General features: G+C 55.2%; 1 protein-coding gene across 6 annotated transcripts; it reads right to left on the bottom strand.

The window, feature by feature from the left end:
- Positions 1–11,879: 11,879 nt before the first annotated feature.
- Positions 11,880–20,558, bottom strand: POLL (DNA polymerase lambda). Of its 6 annotated transcripts, none has more exons than XM_060100484.1 (9): positions 20,516–20,558; positions 19,523–19,663; positions 18,491–18,785; positions 18,165–18,327; positions 17,489–17,806; positions 16,339–16,512; positions 15,638–15,766; positions 13,195–13,363; positions 11,880–12,763 (listed from the first exon to the last, which is right to left on the bottom strand). In XM_060100484.1, the coding sequence occupies exons 2-9, from the start codon at positions 19,635–19,637 to the stop codon at positions 12,399–12,401; spliced, it is 1,728 nt and encodes a 575-aa protein (XP_059956467.1). In that variant the 5' UTR covers positions 19,638–19,663; positions 20,516–20,558; the 3' UTR covers positions 11,880–12,398. The 6 variants fall into 6 exon arrangements, with proteins under 6 accessions (XP_059956467.1, XP_059956477.1, XP_059956475.1 ...); XM_060100494.1 differs by having other exon boundaries at positions 17,765–17,806; XM_060100492.1 differs by lacking the exon at positions 20,516–20,558 and adding an exon at positions 20,189–20,466.
- Positions 20,559–20,579: the final 21 nt, after the last annotated feature.

Raw genomic sequence — 20,579 nt, 5'->3', positions numbered from 1 at the left:
CGACGCGCTATGGTGGGAACAGGCGGTGCCCAGGGCATCCGGCCCGCCCGCGGCCAGGACACGCAGCTGTGCACACACATGGCCTGCACACGCGCCAGCCGCCTGCGTCCTTGCACGGTGCACCTGCAGCTCCTGTCCAGGCACAACCCCCACGTCACGGGAGCACGGACACATGCTTTCCTGCCGTGCGTGGGCATACCATGTGCAGCCCAGAACCGGGTACACACCCACCAACATAAAACCATGCACACACAGCCATGCAGACCCGTGCACCTGCAATTCATGCACGCGACTACAGAAACCACTTAGGTCTGTGAACACGTATGCTGCCAACATGCCTGCACATGGATGGATATGGAAATGTGCACACACTTAAGTAGAAATGCTTATGCATGGACACAAACCCTTACACTCAGTTCTGTGCACACAATTCAGGGCCTCCAAACATGCCCACACCCACACACCAAAGATGCTCACAGCTGCATCAACAAATGTTAACTGAGCCCCTACCACGTGTCAGCTAGGTGCTGTGGAGTTACAGTGATGACTATGGCACCATCCCTGGCTTCTAGAATTTTAAGTCTACTAGACGGGGCAAACGGCTGTGAGTGAAGGCAGAAGATTATTTGTGTTTTGACCCAAGTACATAGTTTGTGATGTGAGACTTCCAACTGGAAAATCAGAAAAGTCTTCCTGGAGGAGGTGACTAAAGGAAGAGTAAACTTTCAAAAGGAACTGAATTTTGAAAAAAAAAAAGTATGGAAATGGGAAAGTGTAGGGAGTGCTTGGGGCCAAGATACCTAAGGGGCCAATAGTCCAGGCAAATAGTGTGGGTGAGTGCGGTAGGAGTGAAACTTCCCAGATAGACTGGGGCCAAGAGGCTGGAGCTGGGAAGAGGCTGGGGCGGGTCCAAATGAGAGACCAAGGAGCTAGTTCCTGACATAGAAAAGGAGAGGACCAGGAGGTCAGTGAATGGGGAAGTAAGTGAATGAGAGGTGCTAGGCAGGGCCAACTTCCTAGGTGTGTGACCTGGGTGGTCCCATGGGGCTGTGCGTTTAGAAGAGCCCTGTGCTTGGTTTAATGCTGTCTTGAAATTCTTTATAAATTTATAATAAGGAGCCTGCATTTTCATTTGGCACTGGGCCCTGAAAATTATATAGCCAGTTCTGGAGCTAGGGATCTCTCAGGTTGGTCGAGTAGGACAGAAGGAGCAGATTGGGGGAAGAAAACGGTGAGTTTTGGGGGGCCAGAGAGTATATGAGGGTCTGGATATGGAGCAAGGGGTTGAGATGATGGGTAGTGTTTCCCTCCCTGGAGTGGGAGTTGGTGCCTTGCTTATGCCTCTACCCATGGTCGTTTCTACTCCACAGAGAGTCCACACACTGCCACATGCCATAGAGGTTCCTCCTAAAACATGTCTATGTACCCCCTTGCTGGAATATAAGCTCTCCAATGTTGCCCCCATATCCTCAGGGCATGGAAAATGGTTGCCACTCAATACCTGTTTGTTGAAGGAATAAGTGAAGGTATGCATGAATGAGCACATGCGAGTCCACATATGTACACACACTGGGCACCATGGGAGGGGTACATGAAAGCCCGAATATGGTGCCACTACCCCACTGCCACTTCAGGGGTTGTTCTGTCACCCTGTGTCTACTTTAGGGAAAGAATGCCCTTGTCCCAGGGCCCCCTCACTGGATGTCTCCTTTGCAGACAGAGCTGGGCAGGAGGTAACAGTGAGCCCAGGACCCTGGGGTGATGGGCAGGGAGGGGCTGTGGTTTGGAGCCAAAGGATCCAAATTCAAGCCTCAGCTCCTCCCTTGGCTGACTGCTCCTTTCTCTGAGCTTTAACTCTTCATCCGCAAAATGGGACTATAAGATGGGAAAGCATTTATGCCAGCACCATGATGCTGACAGAGGTAATTAGGGGAGATATATTCAATCAAGTCAGGTATTGAGAGAGCTGCTTCCTTCCCCCAAACTCTGGGTTCCCCAGGGTGTCAAAAATAGACTGGGGATCCAGAGGATGACCCAGGTGACCTCAAACAGGAGGGGAGCTGGCAGACTGGAAGAAGGGAATGGGAGTTGGCAGACTGGAAGAAGGATGCTTTGGTCTACTCTCAATAGGAGCCAGATGATCGAGGAACTGAGACTCCGGCCCTGCCTCCCACAACACCCCTGCAAGCAAGGGCACGTAGGAGGCAGGGCAAATAGGAGGTGCCCTCCATGGCTAAACACTCTGACTTTGGGTAGCCTGGGTGGGGAGAGGCAGAGGACATCTCCAGAGATATGGACCAATTGAGAGAGCCAGGTGGAGGCGGGTAAAGGTGAGTGCAGGGCACCAGTGTTGCTCTCTATTTCTTTCCCAGGGTACCCTGCCTTCTGCCCCACGGGAACTCCACCTGCTAACTTTGGCTTCCTAATATGTGACTTTCTCCGGTCTACAGAATGGGGGTGGGGGAGCATTTCCAGGAGCCCCCTCTGGTCTCCCTCACCCTCATGTGACCCACTTTGGGTCTCTCCAGTATGTCCTGGTCCCTGTATCCACCTCCCCTATTTCAGCTGTGTTAACCATAACCTCTCAGTCCCTGTCAAGAGGCCCTCGGGAAACCCCCAGCGGAAAGGGCCTGCAGCAAGAGGTACCAGGATTAGAGACAAGATGCCCGGAGGAAAGCGATGGGCCAGCTAATGGGCCTCGTTCCTCCTCCCTTACCAGTTCACTTTTTCTGTAGCATTATTGACCCGTCCTTAGTTATCCGTCCAAGGTCGCCTGGGCCTGGCCCAGCTATAAATCATGGAGGCTGGAGGGGGGCTACTGGCAGAGCGATAGCTCCCAGAATACAGCGGAGAACTCAGCCCCCAGCACAGCGCGGAGGAGGCGCAGATGGTCCCAGTCTCGGGAGAGCTTCCGCTGAGAGGGCTAAGCCCCTCTTCGTACCCACCCATCCCTCCCTCCTTCCCTTCCTCTTCCTCCATTCTCCCCTTCCATTTGCTTTTCCATCGCCACCTCTCCTTCCATCACACACTCTTTTCTCCTCTCCCCATCTTTTTCTACTTCCCGCCAAGCTCTGTGTTCAAGGTTGGCGAGGTCAGGGGAACGGGGCGGGGAGGAGGGGGGTACCTAGGGCGTACTAGTTCCCTTTCACTGGGTCGTCTCACCCCACCTGGTGTCCTAGTTTAGAGCTTCCGGGAGCAAGGACAGAACTCACGCAGGGGGAAACTGAAGCACAGAATTTCGACCAGAGGTGAGTATGAAGAAGGGGTCCCACCCGATTCAGCATCAAAGGTCACCAGTCCTGAATCCGCGGACCCTGCTCCCTTGCCCGGTAGTGGGGAGGGTCTACCCACCCAGGGAAGAGCGCGCCCGGCCACATCCCCATCGGCCGCCTCCTCCTAAGGAGCAAGGGGCCGCGCAATCCGGACACTTCCAGCCCCAGCTCCCACCCCGGAGCTCGGAGAGAAGCTCCTGGGCGGCTCCTCCCCGGCACTTGCCGTCCTCTCTACCACACCCCCATCCCCGGCCTTCGCGCACGCCGGACCTCTTGGCCGGTCCTCGCGCGCTCTCTGCTGGCGCCTCCCGAGAAGCGCTCCCGTCGGCCTACGTACTCACTCCATCTCCAGCCCAACACACCTGGCGGCGGCGCCCGGCCTCCCCCAAGGCCCTGCCCACCGGCCGGATACACATTTGCGGTGCCGCCCCCGCTCACAGGAGGCACCCTGGAGCACTCCTCTATCCTGCCATCCCCAGCTTCTGAGCAGTCGCTGCCATTCCAGATCCCAGGGAGGCCCGTTTGCCTGTTCCAGAAGAGTGGAGGGAGTGAGGTCCAGCAAGACAGAACTTGAAGCTTGGAGTGGAGAGAGCATTTCTCTTGCCCATGGAGCCACGTTATGGAGGGGCATCTGCAGTCCGAGTCTATACGTCACAGGGCGGCAGGTGGGGTTCCTTCAGGGCATCCCCCTGGACTTGGCCCTGCAACTTCCAAAGGTACTTTGGTGGGGGAGGGTCGGGGAGGCCCTCAAGGTAGGGGGACCTTGGTGTTCAGAAGCTCTGAGGTGGGGGCTGCAGTCCTTGGCCCATGAGGTGGGAAGCTGGGGCTGCTCAGCGCTGCAGGACTGTTCTCTGGCATGGAGAGGAAGGACATGGCCTCTGGGGGCCTCTCTCCCGGGGCCAGACCCTAAGGGTCCTGGGCTTTCTCCCCATTAGGCAGCTTGGGAGGAAGAGGGACAGGCCAGGGGGTGATCCTTTCCACTGGGGTGTCTGGCCCGGTAGGTAGGGAGGGTGGCTTGACCAGAGGCCCTTGCCACACTGGCCCCAAAGTTCTCCTGTACAGCAGAGTCCAAAGTTATGGTGTTGAGAGAGGATTCCTCAGGTGAAACCTGGAGCTGAGGGGAGGAGTCTCTCAGGCCAGGCCAGGCCCCCAGCAAGCCCTGTGTGGAGTCCATGTGGGAACAAGTCAAGTATGTGTGGAGCTGTGAGGGAGGGGTCCAGTGTGTGCAGGGACATGTGTAGGAGCTGTGGGGGACAGGCTGGGCATGTGTAGGGATAGATGTGAGCTACAGATCCAGGACCCTTGCCTCTAGCAGGGCTGGAGTTTGAGAGTCAATGACCCCACATCACTAATTCCCTGATGGAGGTGGGAGGTTAAGGGGTCCCATCTCAGGGCAAATGGGCATTTGCTGATTCAAAACTCCAGTTCTCAGGGGCAGGGATTGTGTCCTTCAACATTAGCATCAGGAACCTCCACAGACTCTGAAAAGCTGAGGGCTCTTTGCTTTGTCGGAGAAGCAAAGGGAGAGAAGTTAGCAGACAGCCCAGTTAGATCTGGGCTAGAGCCACTTCCATAGGGGGAGCCAGGGAAACCAGCTGGGCTTCCTTGGGTCACAGAGATCTGAGAATGAAACCCAGCTGTTCTCACATGCTGTGTGACTTAACACAAGTGAATGAATCTCTCTGGGCCTCTCTTTCCTCATCTGCCAAATGGGGATAATAGGGCTGTTGGGAAGGTTACATGATATAGTCCATGTGCAGGGCTGGGTTAAGGGTAGACTTGGCAGGCTCAGAGTCAATCAATAAATGCTGCTGGAATAAGCCAGAAATATGGTGCAGCTAACCCAGGTCTCCTAAGTGGAGACTCTTTCCATAACTTGCAAAATGTCAGTTGGTCTTCCTCAAAATCCAATGATGCTGGGACCTTCCAGTGGGAATCAAAAACATCTTCCACCAGCACCCACCCAGGACCCATGAATAAATACTTTTTGAAAACTCTAGTTTGGGGGAAAGGGGAACTCTGGTTTGAAAGTACATTAAATTATCAGCCGTGCCCTAACCACATCCTAGAAGCCTCTGCCTACGCCAGTTCCATAGAGGCTCCTCCTGTCAAGGACCCATTCCTGTGAGGTGAGCTTGCTACTCCTCATTACCCAGGGGTCCAGACTCCACCTGGCAGGAATCATGAATTTAAATGCTTACAAGCATTTAGTCCCAGGTGAAACAATAGGGAGTAATGAGAACTTTGGCAACTAGGGAGCAGCTCCAGTCAATTGTTGCCATGTGGGAATATGGTGGTGTTGGTTGGGGTGGGGTGAGTAGCATTAGGATAGAGCCTTAGACCTCTCCCATCTTCATCTCCTTCCCCCATCGTAGGACCCTCCTAAGATACCCTTCCCCTAAGTCCTGCATATTAGGTTTCTATTGCTGCACAACAAAAGTGATAACAAATCACAACTTAGCCCCTAAAAACAAGACCCATTATTTCACAATTCCGTAGACCAGAAGTCCAGGCAAGCTCAGCTGAATTCTCTGATTAGGGTTCCACAAGACCTAAATCACGGTGTTGGCCAGGCTGGGCTCTTATCTGGAAGCTCTGGGAAAGATCAGCTTCCACACTCATTCTCACTGTTGACAGAATTCAGTTCCTTATGGTTGTAGGACTAAGATCCCCATTTCCTTACTGGCTGTCAGCTGGGGGCTGCTCCCTGGTCCTTGCACAAGTCCCCTTCCATCTTCAAAGCCAGCAAAGGTGTGCTGAATCTTCTGCTTTGAAGATCTCTGCTGCCCCTTCTGCTAATAGCCAAAGAAAACTGCTTTTAAAGGGCTCACATGATTAGACCAGAGGCGCCCAGACAATCTTCCTTTTGCCATATGAGGTAACATAACCACAGGAGTAACACCTCATCAGAGTTGAAGGCTCTACCCACACTCAAAAGGGAGGGGGTTATACAAGGGCAAAAGTCACTAGGGGTTTTTCAGAGAATCCTGCCCACCACACCCAACCTTCAAGATGGGGTAGAAACAGCCCCCGCCCGACCTAGATCCCAGACGTCCGTGAGACATTGAGTCAGTCACCTCCCATTTCTGGTCCTGTTTCCTCACGTGTAAAATGGGGTTGGGCCTCCCTGGTGGCGCAAGTGGTTGAGAGTCCGCCTGCCGATGCAGGGGATACGGGTTCGTGCCCCGGTCTGGGAGGATCCCATATGCCGCGGAGCGGCTGGGCCCGTGAGCCATGGCCGCTGAGCCTGCGCGTCCGGAGCCTGCGCGTCCGGAGCCTGTGCTCCGCAGCGGGGGAGGCCACAACAGTGAGAGGCCCGCATACCACAAAAAAAAAAAAAAAAAAAAAAAGGGGTAACATGGTAGATAAAATCTAAATCCCTCCCAGGTCTCACATACTCATTATGAGGCAAGAAGACAGAGAATCTGACCCTTTGGACTGCAGAGGCCCCACTGCTGAGGAACTGCATAACCCTTCCAGAAACACCCCCTGCAGGCCTTCGAATGGGCCTTAACAAGAAAAGCAGTACAGCCACACAGCACAGCCAAGGTGCTTAGTGTAAGAGGCCCAGCCACCCGACTGGGCTGGGCTGTAGGGAAATGGCTACTGCTGTTGGCCAGAGACTATGGGCGCCTGTGAGGCCCCACAGACTAGAATGGGTCCCCCCTGGAATCTGCACAGGGCAAGATAGCCTAAACCTTGTCGGTGGGGAAGTGGGGCAAAGACCAGGTCCCCTCCCCCCACCTCTCAACTAGAGCCATCTCCCAAATCCATCCTGTCTGACCCCAGTCTCAGCCTCTGGGTACCCAAAAGGGCCTTCTCGGCCTCTTCCTACCCCTCCCACCCAGACCTAGCTGGACAGGGGTAGTTGATCCTAGCATCCCGGACCCTCTGGGCTGTTCCTGCCCAGGGAGGGGCCAAGGGTCTCAGGAGTCTCTCATCTGGGAGTCCCAGTCAATCACCCCACATTCCCCACCCCAGCTCCCCCCACAGTAACAGAGGCCTCTCTTCCAGGCTCCCCTCCAGCCCTCCCAGGCTCTACTTTCTGTTCTGAAGGCAAGCTCCCCTGCAGGGGTCACCACCCACCAGGCTTCCACCAAGGCCTGGCAGAGAGGCTGGAAGGAGACCCTCCCCAACTCCATCCAAGCGCGGGAACTGGGTAGGAGGCGGGGAAATGAATATTAATTTATCATGATTAAGCAAATCCGGCAGGGAGAGCAGATTCCGGATGAGGCTAAAAAGATGAATTTCAGCAATAAAATTAAATAAGGATGGACGGGCGGCCCCTCCTCCCTCCCGCTTTGCTGATCTCTCTCTTTCTTACAATTTATGAGGCCAATTATGAAGATGAGGTTGGAAGTTCCTGGAACTTCACTAAATGCAAACGGCGGTCCCTGCTGTTCCCATCAAATTAATTAACCGCACGCTATTGATGGCCGCTCAAGGCTGACACAGGCGGCCGGCCCTGCGGCCGCCTCCAGGACACGAGGACTCAGAGTCCGCAGCCCATTGGGCCTCCACCACCTTCTGCAGTCCCTGCCCAGCACCACAGGGGACTCCAAGGACTCCCCTTCCAGCCCCAGGCCCTGCCTGAGCCCTTGATGACCCTGGGGCATGCACACCGAGGTCTAGATTGGCAGACACACTGACACACACCCAGGATGTCCACACACGTGTGCAGATGCAAAATCATGAACCCGCAGCACACAAACACAGGGCCAGGGATGTACTTTAGGCACACAGGCAAATGCCCATGCAGTCAGACACAGGCACAGTGGCAGCTGAGCTGAGGGAACCGGAGCCTGGTGGGTGAGGACAGCAGGGCTAAGGGAGTCTCGCTGCGGGAGGAACATAATGTCTGGGGCCATGGGCCAGCTCCATCAGCGCCAGGCCCGGGTCCAGCAGAGCGAAGGGTCAGACAGGTTCTGAGCAGTGGCCCACTGCCTGGTGCCCGTACTGCCCTCCCATGGCATTCTCAGAGCCCTGCCCACAGTCCCTCCACTGCTGGGTCCTCTCCTCACCACTGGGACATTTTTCAGTAGTGTTCCCTCTAGGTATTTCACTAGGGCTCAGCTTCTGCACTGACCTCCAGTGTGGGGGACCAAGGCTTGCAGAGCCCCTGGTTCAGACTATGGGGATGAGGCCTGGCCCAGAATCTCAGGCCAGTTTGGGGACTTCAGCCCTGAGGTTTCCCCTGTTCCAGAGCTCAGAAGCAGGGCTGCCCAGTGGCTCAGGCGTTCTGGAAAACTATCTGGCTGGTGTCCGGACTGAAGGGCAGAGTCGACAGAGGACCAAAGGTCTGGGGGCTGAGCCCATTCTAGGCCTGGTGCAGCTGGTGTCTGCAGCGTATGGGTGGCAGCAAGTGCCCCAACAGCTGTAGCTGCCATGTGAGGTTGATCTCTGGGATGGTGAGGAGGGCCTGGAAAGGGGGTCTTTCCTGTTGGGGAAGTGAAGAGAGGAAATGATGTCTTCTCCAAGCTGTCATTCCTAGTCCTGGCAAGAAGCATCCCATTCTGTTTAAAGGGACAGGAACTCATAACCCTCTTGTGGAGAAGCAGGACAAAGGGCCTGGGTTTCCCATTCCCAGCCCTTGGGTCCTGGAGGGCAGGACATGGCTGGGCCTGTCCACCTTGCAGCACCCACTCCAGGCCTGGGAAACCCTGGCCCTGTGCCCACACCTGCTCCCCCAGGAGCAGCCAGAAGCCAGGAGGAAAGTTTGGCCTGGTCTCGTTCCCCTTTCAGTGCAAGTCTTGGGCCAATGTTATCAATCCAGGCCCTGGGAAAAGATGAGGCTCCCGGGTTGGCAGGGCTGGGGCTGCATAGCCTGGAGAGGATTGTACCTTAGGCACAAAGTGCAGGGGGAAACTGGGAGGCTCAGACTGAGCACGGGGCAGCCAGTCCATGAGGACTGGGCTCCCAGCTTTGCCTACCACCTGCCCCTCCCCTACTGCAGCCATATTAGGAGGCCCCTCCCTTTCCCCACACCCCACTGCACTTCCAGGGACATCCTCCACCTCACAGCAGGGCCTGCTCACACCCACCATCCCTCTGCTCACTTTGTACAGGGAAAGAACAAGACACACCCTGTCTGTTGGTCCTCTATCGCTGCAGTAACAAATTTCCATATACTTAGTGGCTTAAAACAACGCAGTTATTACTAAACAGTTCTATTGTTTAGAAGTCTGACACAGGTCTCCCTGGAATAAAACTGAGGTGTTGGCAGGGCTGCGTTCTGTTACAGAGGCTCTAGGGTAGAACCTGTTTCCTCGCCTCTTCCGGTTTCTAGAGGATGCCCACATTCCTTGGCTGGTAGTCCCCTTTCTCTGTCTTCAAAGGCAGAAACATCACATCTCTCTAACCTTCTTTTGTCACCTCTCTCTCTGATTGTAGCCGGGAAAAGTTCTCCACTTTTAAGGACTCATGATTAGATTGGGCCCACTGGCTAATCTCATCTCAAAATCCTTAACTTTAATCACATCTGCAATGTCCCTTTCTTACCAAGTAGGGTAACATATTCACAGGTTCCAGGGATTAGGCTGTGGACATCTTTGGGAGACTGTTACCCTGCCCACCACACCTGTGGTCTGGCCAGAGACCACTGTGGCTCAGGGAGTGATGATGAGCTGAGCTAGGGGCAAGAAGTAGGCCTGTGGGGCCCTTCCTCTTTGTTAGGACCAGGTGGTGAGTGGGTGGTAGTTTTGGGGGGCTCAGTTGCTAGATAGGAGGCCGATTCCCACCAGGGCTTCAAAATTCAGCCTCCCTTTTAGCAGGATGGGGCACTGGGTTGAAAGCCCGCCCAGGAACCAGGCTCAGCTCTCAAGTGGCTGGGGAACCCCCCAACACACCCTTTGCTTAGTTTGGACTCAGAGGACTGTCCCCTCTGCCAAGCTGGGCAGCCTTCTCAAGACACAGAATCCCTCCACTAGCTCTTCTCCCGGGCTCCTGTGCCACATTGAGCAGCCCAGAGGACACCACCCGCAGGATGGGTCTCTCTGGAGGGTGTGGGCACTCTCCTTTTTAACCCATGATTTCCTGTTGCCCTTGCCAGGATGTGGGACCAGGAATTTGTACCGTTTGAAGGTGGTCTCCAGAATTCTGAGTCTCCTGGGTGGGGGGTGGTCCTTTCCCTCCTTCCCACAAGAGATGGCAGGAAAGGGGGCCAGGGCTCGGTACCAGACCCAGAAGTCAGCACTATCCCTCCCTATGGTCCTGAAGACTTCCTGTGTGTAGGAAGGGGTTAATTGGCCAAGTTATCCTGTGACCCACTGGTTCCCTCTTCTCCTAGCCCTGGAGGCCCTACTCCTCTGGGTCTGGAGACGCTGCTGAGCAGGCTGGGGCACTCAAGTGGGAAGCGAAAAGAGAGGAGCAGCAACGTTTGGACACGGACACCCCAGGCTTTGGGCTTCTGTCAACTCCACCCCTTACTGGGGATGGTGGCGGGCACGGAGGGCCCAGTTGAGTAGACTAGCAGAGCTCCTAAGGGGGGCTGAAAGCAGCCCTAACACCTGGGGGGCCCAGAGATGTCCCGGCTCCTCTTTTCCACTCCAGGTCCGGGGCAGCCACGCCTCCCTGGGAGTAGAAGCTCCGAGCAGAGGCTCGCCCCTCACGAAAGCTTCTGGCCCTTTGATGTGGCTTCTCTGGTACTGAGCTGTGAAAGGGGGCCTCCAGACTCCCACGGCTTTTGATTCCTTCCCTGGCATGACCCATGCAGGCAAGGCCCCACGGCTTGGACTTCAAGGTTCTGAACTAGAGTTGAGGGGCCCGTTCTAAGGTTGCTGGGATCTCCTGACTGAGACCAGGCCAACAAAGGCCAGCTCTGGGACTCTGCAAGTTACCAACAGATGCAGGACTCGGCACCCGCCCCCTCCCTGCCGCACAGCCAGCACACTCAGGTGGAGCCCATCTCTGCGGCCCGGGCTCCTTGGTGCTCCTCCAACGCAGCCGCCTTCTCCCGCCTCTGCTGTGCCCAGACCGTCCCAGTGCTCCTCTCCCCTTACCAAAGGCTTCCTGTCCTGCAAGGTCCAGTCTACGAAACCATCCTGATGCCACTAGCTGGACCCTCCTAGCTGCTCTATCAAACTAAGCCCCTCAGCTTGACTTTCAGTCCTCTACCAGCCTCGCCTTCTCCCGACACCCAGCACATAGCATCTCCTCTAAAGCAGGTTCCTTAGTTGTCCCCAAACAGAGCTGCTTACCCATCTCAAATAGGCTATTTCCTGCCAGGCTGCCCCTCGCCTCCTCCAGGCAGCCTTCCCTGACTGCCTCAGCCCCATCAGTGGCACACAGGTCACCATTTAGTTCTTCCTAATGAGCCTTGCCACCTTTGTTCATGTCCTCAGATAACCTGTTCTAGGGCAGGGTCCACAGGATATGCTGATGGGTAGACAGGTGTTCCTAATTCCCGACTCCATGAATTCTCCCTTTTAATGTCCACCCCTGCCCCCTTCTGAGTTGTTCAGAAGCTGACTCAGGCCCGGCCTGTTTGGAGAACAGTTAACTGGCCTCTCTGGGTTCCCATTCACCTCCTATCTCCGTCCCCACCCGGGAGAAGAAAGGCAGGCAGAGGCTGCAGCAGCTCACAGACACACCAGGCAGGTTGAATGTCAAGTGCACTTTACTGGGTCCCTGGGCCTTCCAATGCTATTCTCATCGCGCCTGGGGTGCCCCTTCCCTACACAGCCAGCTGCACAGGAAGTGGGGTGGGCGGAGGGAGCACACGTGGAGTGGCTCATTCTCCTGCTCTGAAGGGTCTTGGGTGATGTTGGGCCTCAGCTGTGCGCCTCTCCCCTGCAGCCCCCATCCCATGCTAGACCCTCCTTGGGGTAGAGAAGGGGGATGCCTGGGCCTTCAGCACAGGAAGCTGGCCTCAAACCAGGCACCAGTTCCTGCTTAAAATGGGGCAGGGGGCCATGTGCGAAACTCTCCCATGGGCGATGGTGAGGCAGAAGGGGCAGCACCCTGTTCCTGTCAGGGAGACGGCTGGGTAGCCCTGGGAGCCAGGCTGGCCTTTTCCATCAGGCCCAGAGGAGCTGTTGGTTGAAAGAGTGAGGTTCAGCCAGCTGAGGCTGGAGGAATGGCCAGGAGGGGCAGCCGGTCCAGCTTGGCACCCCCTCCCCCAGCCGTGGGTCACCAGTCCCGCTCAGCTGGTTCTCGGTAGGGCAGGCCTAAGAACCTGAAGACATCCTTCTCAGTGGGGGTGGGCAGTACTCGGCCAAGCCCCAACTTGAGGCCTCGGGTGTCCCGGACCACAGCTGTGCTGAGCGCATGCTCCGACAGGCTCATGCCCTTGGTCTTGGCCAGAGCCCGCATGGAGCGGTTGAAGTGGGCGGAGCCAGTAAAGTAGAGCAGGGCACAGGCAAACTCGCTGTAGGGAACTACAATGATGTCCAGTCGTCGGTGCCGCCGCCCTGGCCCTGGGAGCTGGCATACACCCAAGTACTTCTGCTGCTGGCCGTTCTCCTCCTGGCTCACCAAGTCATCCGTCAGGAACCCTGGCCCAATACAGGAGGGCTGTTGGGAGGGCAGGGAGCCAGGCCCTGGGCTGGGCAGCCCAGGGCCTCTCCTGATTATCCTTGGGTCCTCTATTCCCAGCTCATCTACTTATTTGCTGGGCGACCTTGCCCTCTCTAGGTCTGTGTCCTTTTCTGTAAAACATGCATAGTAATTCCTCTCCAAGTCCTCCACAGGGGCACAGAATGATCAGAAGAGGCACTCAAATTGCAGCTATTACTGAGCACCTCTTGGGAGGTAGGGGAAGCTGATTCATCTCTTCCCTGAAGTGGCTCTGGCCACAGGAGAGAGGTGGAATTTTCATGAAGCAGCCTTCCCCTGCTTCCTGCCTAGAGATTGCCACTTTGAGGTTCTCCCTCCTGGGGGCCACTCCTCCCCTGCCCCCCTGCTCACCCAGGGGTGGGGCTTATACCTCGCTGCCGGAGGCTGTCCAGGAGGCGGCTGAAGATGCCCTGGTGAGACCGGCCATCCGGGTGGGTGACCAGCACGTCCACATCACCGCAGGTTGCCTTCCCCCGTCGGTACGAACCACATGCCATGCACAACAGCCCAGGGTTGAAGGCCTGAGCTGCTTCCCGGACCTGAGAAAGGACAGCGAAGGGGGTGAGGGCTGTGGGCCTCAAGCCCTGCCAGGAATTCATCTCCACAGCAGCGCAAGGGCCTTCCCTGACCCAGGAGCCCACACGCCCCCTCGTGCCCCAAGCCAATCCCTGGATGCATGATCCAGCCTGAGGGAGAGAGCCCCAAGGAACAGAGGCAGAACTCCACCCTGGAGAGTGGCAGTTCTCCAGCTTGGCTAGGACAGAAGAGAAGAAAACGTGTTCACATCACCAGGGGTGGCCTGAGGAGATGAGAAGATGAGATGTGCTCGGATTCTGAGCGAAGGCACCGCTCTTCAAAAGCAGAGAGACATATCTTCTCTGGGCTTCTGTTCCAACCCATGCACCCAGGTCTGTGAAACTCCACTGAGGACAAAGGGCCAGGTGCCGAGAAGCCCTCAGCCAGGTCTCCACAGCCCCAGGTATCTTTGGATTTGGAGCTAAAGGCAGAGTGTGAGTTGGGGCTTGAGGCCTGACAGGTGGCTGGCAGGGTACCCCGGGCCCTGGCCTCGGGGGAGATGGAGCCTAGAAATACAGCTGCATGTGTAACAAAGGCAAGCAGGGAAAGCAAAAGGGAAGCACTTCTGAGCCAATGCCCACATCCTTACTTGGAGGAATGGGGCTCGGTGGGGAGGGAGCTGAGACAGAGGGAACTGTCAGCTGAAGGATCATCCCTCACTGAGAGGGGATAAGCCCATTAGCCTCCACCCCAGAAACACTGAGGTCTTTCATATGCGGATATCACACACACACACACACACACACACACGCACGCACGCACGCACGCACGCAAGCACGCCCGCTTCCACCCCAGGACACTGAGATTTCTGGGGCCCTGGATACCTCAATTCTCCTGACAGGCAGGCTTCGCTAATCCCCTCAATTCCCTTCTTGAGCCTCCCAAGAAGATGGAGGAGGCCTAGGATGAGTAATCCCATCAAAACCTCCTAAGTCTGGAGACCTTAAATGGGGAGAGTGGGCCAGGTGGGGAGCCACTTCTGTTCCAGTGGGTCAGGGCTGGAGGCTCGCTGGGGCATTCTCTATGCCCAAATACCGTGGCTGAGTGACAGGTCATCACTAGCACCAAGGCCTGGTGATGGGTGGACAAAGGGGCTTGCCTGTCCCTCCCACACTAGCCTCAGAGTCCTGTGGCTGGAAGTAGAGCTGGAGGCTAATTTCAACTAAGCTGGGCCAGAGTCTCCAGGGAGTCCTACCCTATCAGAATCATAGACCAAAGTAGGAGCAAATCAGCCCCTACTCCTAATGCCAACTGAACGAATGTACCCTAGTCTCCCTCTAATCTAGGTTTTATATGAACTGAATCCCTAACCCAACTCTACACCAAACACTCATCTTGGCCGAACCTTATTTCCAGGACAATCACATATTTTAACTAAAAGCATCCAACACTAAGAAAACCCTACTCCTAATTCAGGCCTAACCTTAGCTCAGCTCTTTTTTTTTTTTTTTTTTTGCTGTACGCGGGCCTCTCACTGCTGTGGCCTCTCCCGCTGCGGAGCACAGGCCCCGGACACACAGGCTCCGCGGCCATGGCTCGCGGGCCCAGCCGCTCCGCGGCATGTGGGATCTTCCGGGATAGGGGCACGAACCCGTGTCCCCTGCATCGGCAGGCGGACTCTCAACCACTGCGCCACCAGGGAAGCCCATTAGCTCAGCTCTTGATCTAGCTTTCCTCTAACCCCAAACCTAGTCCTACTGGCACTGTGCTTCTACACCAACCCTAACCCAAACCCTGAACCAGCCTCAGGTGACCTGCAGAAGGTGTGTACTTCTGGAGATATAAAACTTTGTACATTTAAAAAAAATTGTGGAGAGAAAGAGTCCGTGGTTTTCATTAGGTTCTCAAAGAAGTTTGTGAATCAAAAAATGTTAAGAACCTCTGCCCTGATCACCCTAACATAGCCCAGTTCGGATCCCAATATCCTCGAGTAGTTCTGACCATAATCCATCTCTAATCTAGCCGTAACATTAACCCAGTCCTAACACCATTCTAGCACCTAAACCAGTGCTAACTCTGCCCGATACTGAGAACCCTACTGCAGAGAGCTAGTGTTGCGGCCCTTCCCTACATAAGCCAATTGCTCTTTCCCCACTAGTCCCAATCTCTGGCCCCCCATAGCTTCCTCTGCCTGCTGGGCTCCCCTGCTGAGGGAATCAGGAGTTCTTGGCTTTGAGCCAGGCCCTGACGTTATAGTAGGACCTGGCTCTCCTTACTGGTCTGGGACACCTGCTTACTGTCTGCTCAATCTCTGCAGCCTCCTCCCTGGGCATTCGGTCCAGGAAGTCATCGTAATGCTTCAGGCCAATGGCCTGCTGGGTAGTCAGAGAGGCCTGGTTTCGGATGTCTTCTAGGCTCCGGAAACCCTGAAAAAAAAGCCAGAAGGGAAGGCTATGAGGATCCAGGACCAATGAAGAGGCAGTGAATAAACACACACACAAGGCTTCCATCACCCCCAGACTCCAAGGAAAGCCTGAGGCAGGACCAACCCCAGGAGCGGTTGGGTCTGTAATCAGTGGGACTTGGGAAAGGCAGGGGGCGTGGAAGACACACCTCAGTCCAGCCCTGCCACAATCCTAAAACACTGGTTCATGACTCCATCGATCTGGGGGTGATTCTGGGCATGGCTGGGTTTGGGAACCACTGTTCTGGATACTCAGCCCAGAGGCCTGGTCTCCTCAGGAAGGCCCTTGCTGGTCTGGGGGACAGAGAAATATACTTCTTGTCTCTGCCTACACCACAGATTAAGCCTCAACGATACCAAGCAACAGAGCAGTTCTGAGAGCCAAGAGAGGGATCTGCATGGGCCCTGCTCCCTTTGAGAAGTGGTCTCTCTATAGTCTGGGTTCATTCTCATCAAAGCACAGCGTAACAGGACTGTGGGACAGGAGCTCTAAGATACAGTAAAACTGAAGTGGGGGCTGGGACAGGGTGTGACCTGGTGGTACCACATCTGGGCAGTCTTGGTTCCAGCTCCCCAGATGTTGGAGAAGAGCTCTAAGACAGGCACGCTTTCACTGATGTGGTCCAGCTTCCGCAGATGCCCGCTCTCCAGGATCTCTACGATCTTTTCAGCCATCCGCTTTCCGATTCCGGAGATACTGAAGGCCTCCTAGAGGAAGGGGAGGCAGAGGCAGGAAGGAAACTGACTCCTTTAGCAGATGTCTGAGTAAAAGCCAGTACGGCCAGTGGGCAACTGATAGCTGTATAAAGCTTGGGCAGAGTTGAAGATGAGAAGTTTGGATGGAATGGGCTGGGAAACTTATCTGCTGGTTCCCAGGGGGATGGAGATCAGCACAGGAAGCAGAGGAAAGGCAATAATGACGATACTAGTCACCACTGCCATCATAACAGTGGAGCTAATATTTATGAGGCTTTACCCTGTATCAGGTCCTGCATTACAGGGGTCATCTCATTAAGTCCTCATGGGAATACTGTGTCTGTTACTATTCTTAGTCCCTTTTTACTTTTGAGGAAACTGATGCTCAGAGGGTTTAAGTAACTTACTTTAGGCAAGTTACAGTTAGTGAACGATGGGAACCAGAATTCAAACTCTCGTCTGTTGACCTTCAGAGCCTGAACTTTTTTTTTTTTTTTTTTTTTTTTTTTTTTGCAGTACGCGGGCCTCTCACTGTTGGGGCCTCTCCTGTTGCGGAGCACAGGCTCCGGACGTGCAGGCTTAGCGGCCATGACTCACGGGCCCAGCCGCTCCGCAGCATGTGGGATCTTCCCGGACCGGGGCACGAACCCGTGTCCCCTGCATCGGCAGGCGGACGTTCAACCACTGCGCCATCAGGGAAGCCCAGAGCCTGAACTTTTAAAAAACTTTTTATTATGGAAAAAATTCCAAAGTAGAGAGAACAGTGTACTGGACCCCAAGTACCCATCACCCAGCTTTTATAATTATCAAGATTTTGACAAGCCGCTTTCATTAATCTCCCTGTTTTTTTGTGTGCAAGTCCCAAACATCAGAGAATCTTAATCACTCCACCTGATCCCCACTTGTGACTGGTGCTTCCACCGACCTCTGGCCAGTAAAGAGAAGACCCCCCCAGCCCCCCACATACCCTCCCCTGACCCCCAGGTACCTGGTAGGAGGTGACAGGCTTGTGGAAGCTCTTGAGGGCATTAATGGCCTTGGCATAGCCCAGGGCCCTCCACTCGTCCCCCTGAACACTGTAGGCTTTGGCCAGCACTTCCAACTTCTCTGTGATGTGGCGGTTGTAGTTGGTCGCCTTCTGGCTCGAAGGCTGTGCACAGACCCACTTATCCAGGCCCTCAGGGGCTGGGCTAGGCTCACCATCTCCCTCAAGGGGGGTTGGGTAGCGGCCACTGATCAGGGCTTCCAGATCAGCTGCGCTAACCTGGGTCTCTTCCCCATCACTGGTTTCACCACCAGAGCCGGGCTTGACATAGGGAAGGAGAAGAGACAATAAGTTCATGCCCCCCATAAGGAGGGCTCCTCAGAGGTGGGGGCTGAGTTTCCTAGTCAGACCCAAGAAGGACGCTGGGTCTTCTGCAGCAGATTTGGGTTCCATGTGGCTTCCCCGAGGGCCCAGCCCTAGGATCCCCAGTGATATGTGGTGGATATGGCCTGGGCAAATGCAGGAGTGATGAGTGTTGAGAAGAGTTAAATGGCTTCACAGTAAAGAGAGCCCTCCTCTCTCAGAGGCCTGGGACATTCTGAACAACCACCAGGCTCTCCCTGTTTCTGTGATCTAGTTCCCAGGAGAAGAGAGCTGTGGGGCCTGGGAGGCTCCTCACCTGTGCTTGGAGGCTTGCGACTTCCTCTGCCCTCCAGGAAGGAGATACAGGTCTGGTGGGAGGAGGGGAAGGAGAGAGGGCTGTCCTGAGCTGAGCCTCAGTAGTTCCAGGACGAGCAGAAGAGTCTTGGTCTGCTTTGCTGAGCTGTGCTTGATCCAGGTACCTGCAGGATGGTGATGGGAGGTTAAGACACCAAAGTCTCACGCTATCTCTGTTCCCAATCCTTCTCTACTCTGAAATGGTGGTTTTTTAATGTGTCCAGTTAAGACGATGAGAGTTTAATAGCTCAAGAAAACATCTGAGGAAAGACTATAGGACCAGCCTACCTCTTGGGGATGAAGATGCTGAATCCTGCTGTGTCCACCAGCCTTCTCTCCTGTAGGCACGAGCTCAGCCAGGCTGACTTCACCAGCTGAGCACCTGGGGGCAGCCAGGGCAGTCTAAGGAGGCGGAGGGCTCGCTCACAGTCCATGCCTTCATCCACCACAATGTGAGTGACCCCTGGGGCCTGGGCAGGGCATATCTGGCCACCATGCTGGACAATCTGCTTCTCAAAGAGTTCTGCCCGGGCTCGCCCAATGCCAGTGGGTACAACATGCGCCTGCACGGAGCTCAGCCACTCTGTGGAGGGGACATCCAGATACCTACTGTCATACTTTCAGACATGATCCCAATGAACCCTTCACAGTCCCCTCTCCCCAATCGTTTTCCTCCACCCAGACAGCCTGCCTTCTGGGGATTCCACCACAGGCATACAGTTAATTTCCTATGGGCCATCACTTGATGTAAGGGGCAAGGATTCTGATACGTCCTGTTTTCTGATATAACCTAGAACAGTGTCTGGCATCTTGTAGTTACCCTGTAAATCACTTCATTTGATCATTTATTCTTTCAACACATATTAGTAGACACTTATTATGTATCAGGCACAAAGCACATGTTTTGCTATTATAAGCCTCACAGTCTATTAGATTCCCCTCCCCCAACCCAGCCCACCATGTAAGCTTTTGCCATCTATTTGTGAATTTGGCTGCAAAATAACTTATAAGTCTGGGGACCTGAGAAGGACCCCCTCCCCGCAGCAGCAGGCAACCTCCTAGAGAGCAAAGGATTCTGCCGGTCATTTCCTTAGGGGCCAGGGAGTATTTTCTGATTTATGGAGGTCTCAGGGTGGGGTAAAAGATAAAACAGCAAGTCTCCTGTCAAAGACTGGGGACCAAGCCTAGGACAAGGCAGGTAAAAACAAACCTGCAGGCTCTGGGTGGGCAGAGTCAACTGCAATATCTGATTCTGGGCATGAACGATGTAAGAAGCCTCAGGCTCAAACACATGAGGGTTCTGAGGCTGGGCCCACTCACCTTCTGCTTCTTCTCCGTCTTCCCTCTTGGGAATCTTTGCAAGTGCTTTTGATGATGGATTGGCAAGAATTTTCTTCCGCTTGGGAAATGCCTTCAAGATGCCCCTGGGGTCCATTGAGGTATGGCTGGAGCCTGGCCTTTCTGTTGGAGGGTTGATCAGGGCAGCTGTCATATGGAAACCCAGAACTGAGGCCCCCCAACCCCTTTGACTATGAAGGTGGGGTCTCTATTGACCAGGCCTTGGGGACAGTAGCCAAGTTCCCAGGAGTCTCCCAAAACCCAATTGAACTTGGGTGGTTTAGCCTAGCTCTACACTCACCACTTTCAAAGTCAGAGTACTGGGGAAAATAAGGGGAAGAGTGGAACTATTGGGGGAACTTTTGATGGGTACCAAACGATATCATTCCTCAGGGAGTTGCTCTGAAGATTAAGTGTGCAGTGTCTGCTCCTGCTGCATCCCACTTACAAAAGGCTTTACCAAAACGAGATGCCAGGCTAGGAATGGAGCTCCATCTTTAGGAAGGACTTGGGCTCCCAAAATGAGTGGAAACTGGGGGGGACCTGTATATAATCTTTCTCTACCCCCATCACACACCCACAGAGGAAAACCGGGGTAGGGGGATGGCAGATGGAGATTAGGAGGCGGGGTGGGGGAACGCCCTGCACCTGCCCTGGTCTCGGACCTCTCAGCACGGGGGGCGCGCAGGCCCGCAGCTGCAGGGAGATGCACGACTGCAGCAGGTGTGGGGCTCCTTCCCGGATTGGGGGAGTCTCGGCCTCACAGCTGGGGGTGAAGAAGACGCTGGCAGGTGTGAGGCACCCGCCGCGAACGCAGCTGGCGCGCGCCCGGGACTCCCAGCTGGGGGCCAGGCGAGGGCTGGACTGTCTGGATCCTGCCCTGAGGGCTCCTCCCCACTCCCCAGGTTCGGTGCCGGATGGGGTCAACTTCAGGCCGGACGGGTCACCGGGGGTGGGTAGGAGTAAATTACTTACCAGAGCAGCCAATGAGAGCAGACGAAGGGCGTGAGGGGTTGCGGGGTGGGAACAAGCAAACGTC

Source organism: Mesoplodon densirostris, chromosome 1 (genome assembly GCF_025265405.1).
Source record: "Mesoplodon densirostris isolate mMesDen1 chromosome 1, mMesDen1 primary haplotype, whole genome shotgun sequence".
Taxonomy (NCBI): Eukaryota; Metazoa; Chordata; class Mammalia; order Artiodactyla; family Ziphiidae; genus Mesoplodon; species Mesoplodon densirostris.
The sequence above is the reverse complement of the archived record's forward strand: the minus strand, read 5'-3'. Positions and strand labels throughout refer to the sequence as shown.

Excerpts from the sequence above, each read along its gene's own strand:
- POLL (XM_060100484.1), bottom strand. The coding sequence starts at position 19,637 with ATGGACCCCAGGGGCATCTTGAAGGCATTTCCCAAGCGGAAGAAAATT. Across the intron at positions 18,786-19,522 it reads AGACGGAGAAGAAGCAGAAG|AGTGGCTGAGCTCCGTGCAG; the intron begins GTGAGTGGGCCC and ends TCCCCTCCACAG. Across the intron at positions 17,807-18,164 it reads TCGCAAGCCTCCAAGCACAG|CCCGGCTCTGGTGGTGAAAC; the intron begins GTGAGGAGCCTC and ends CCCTATGTCAAG.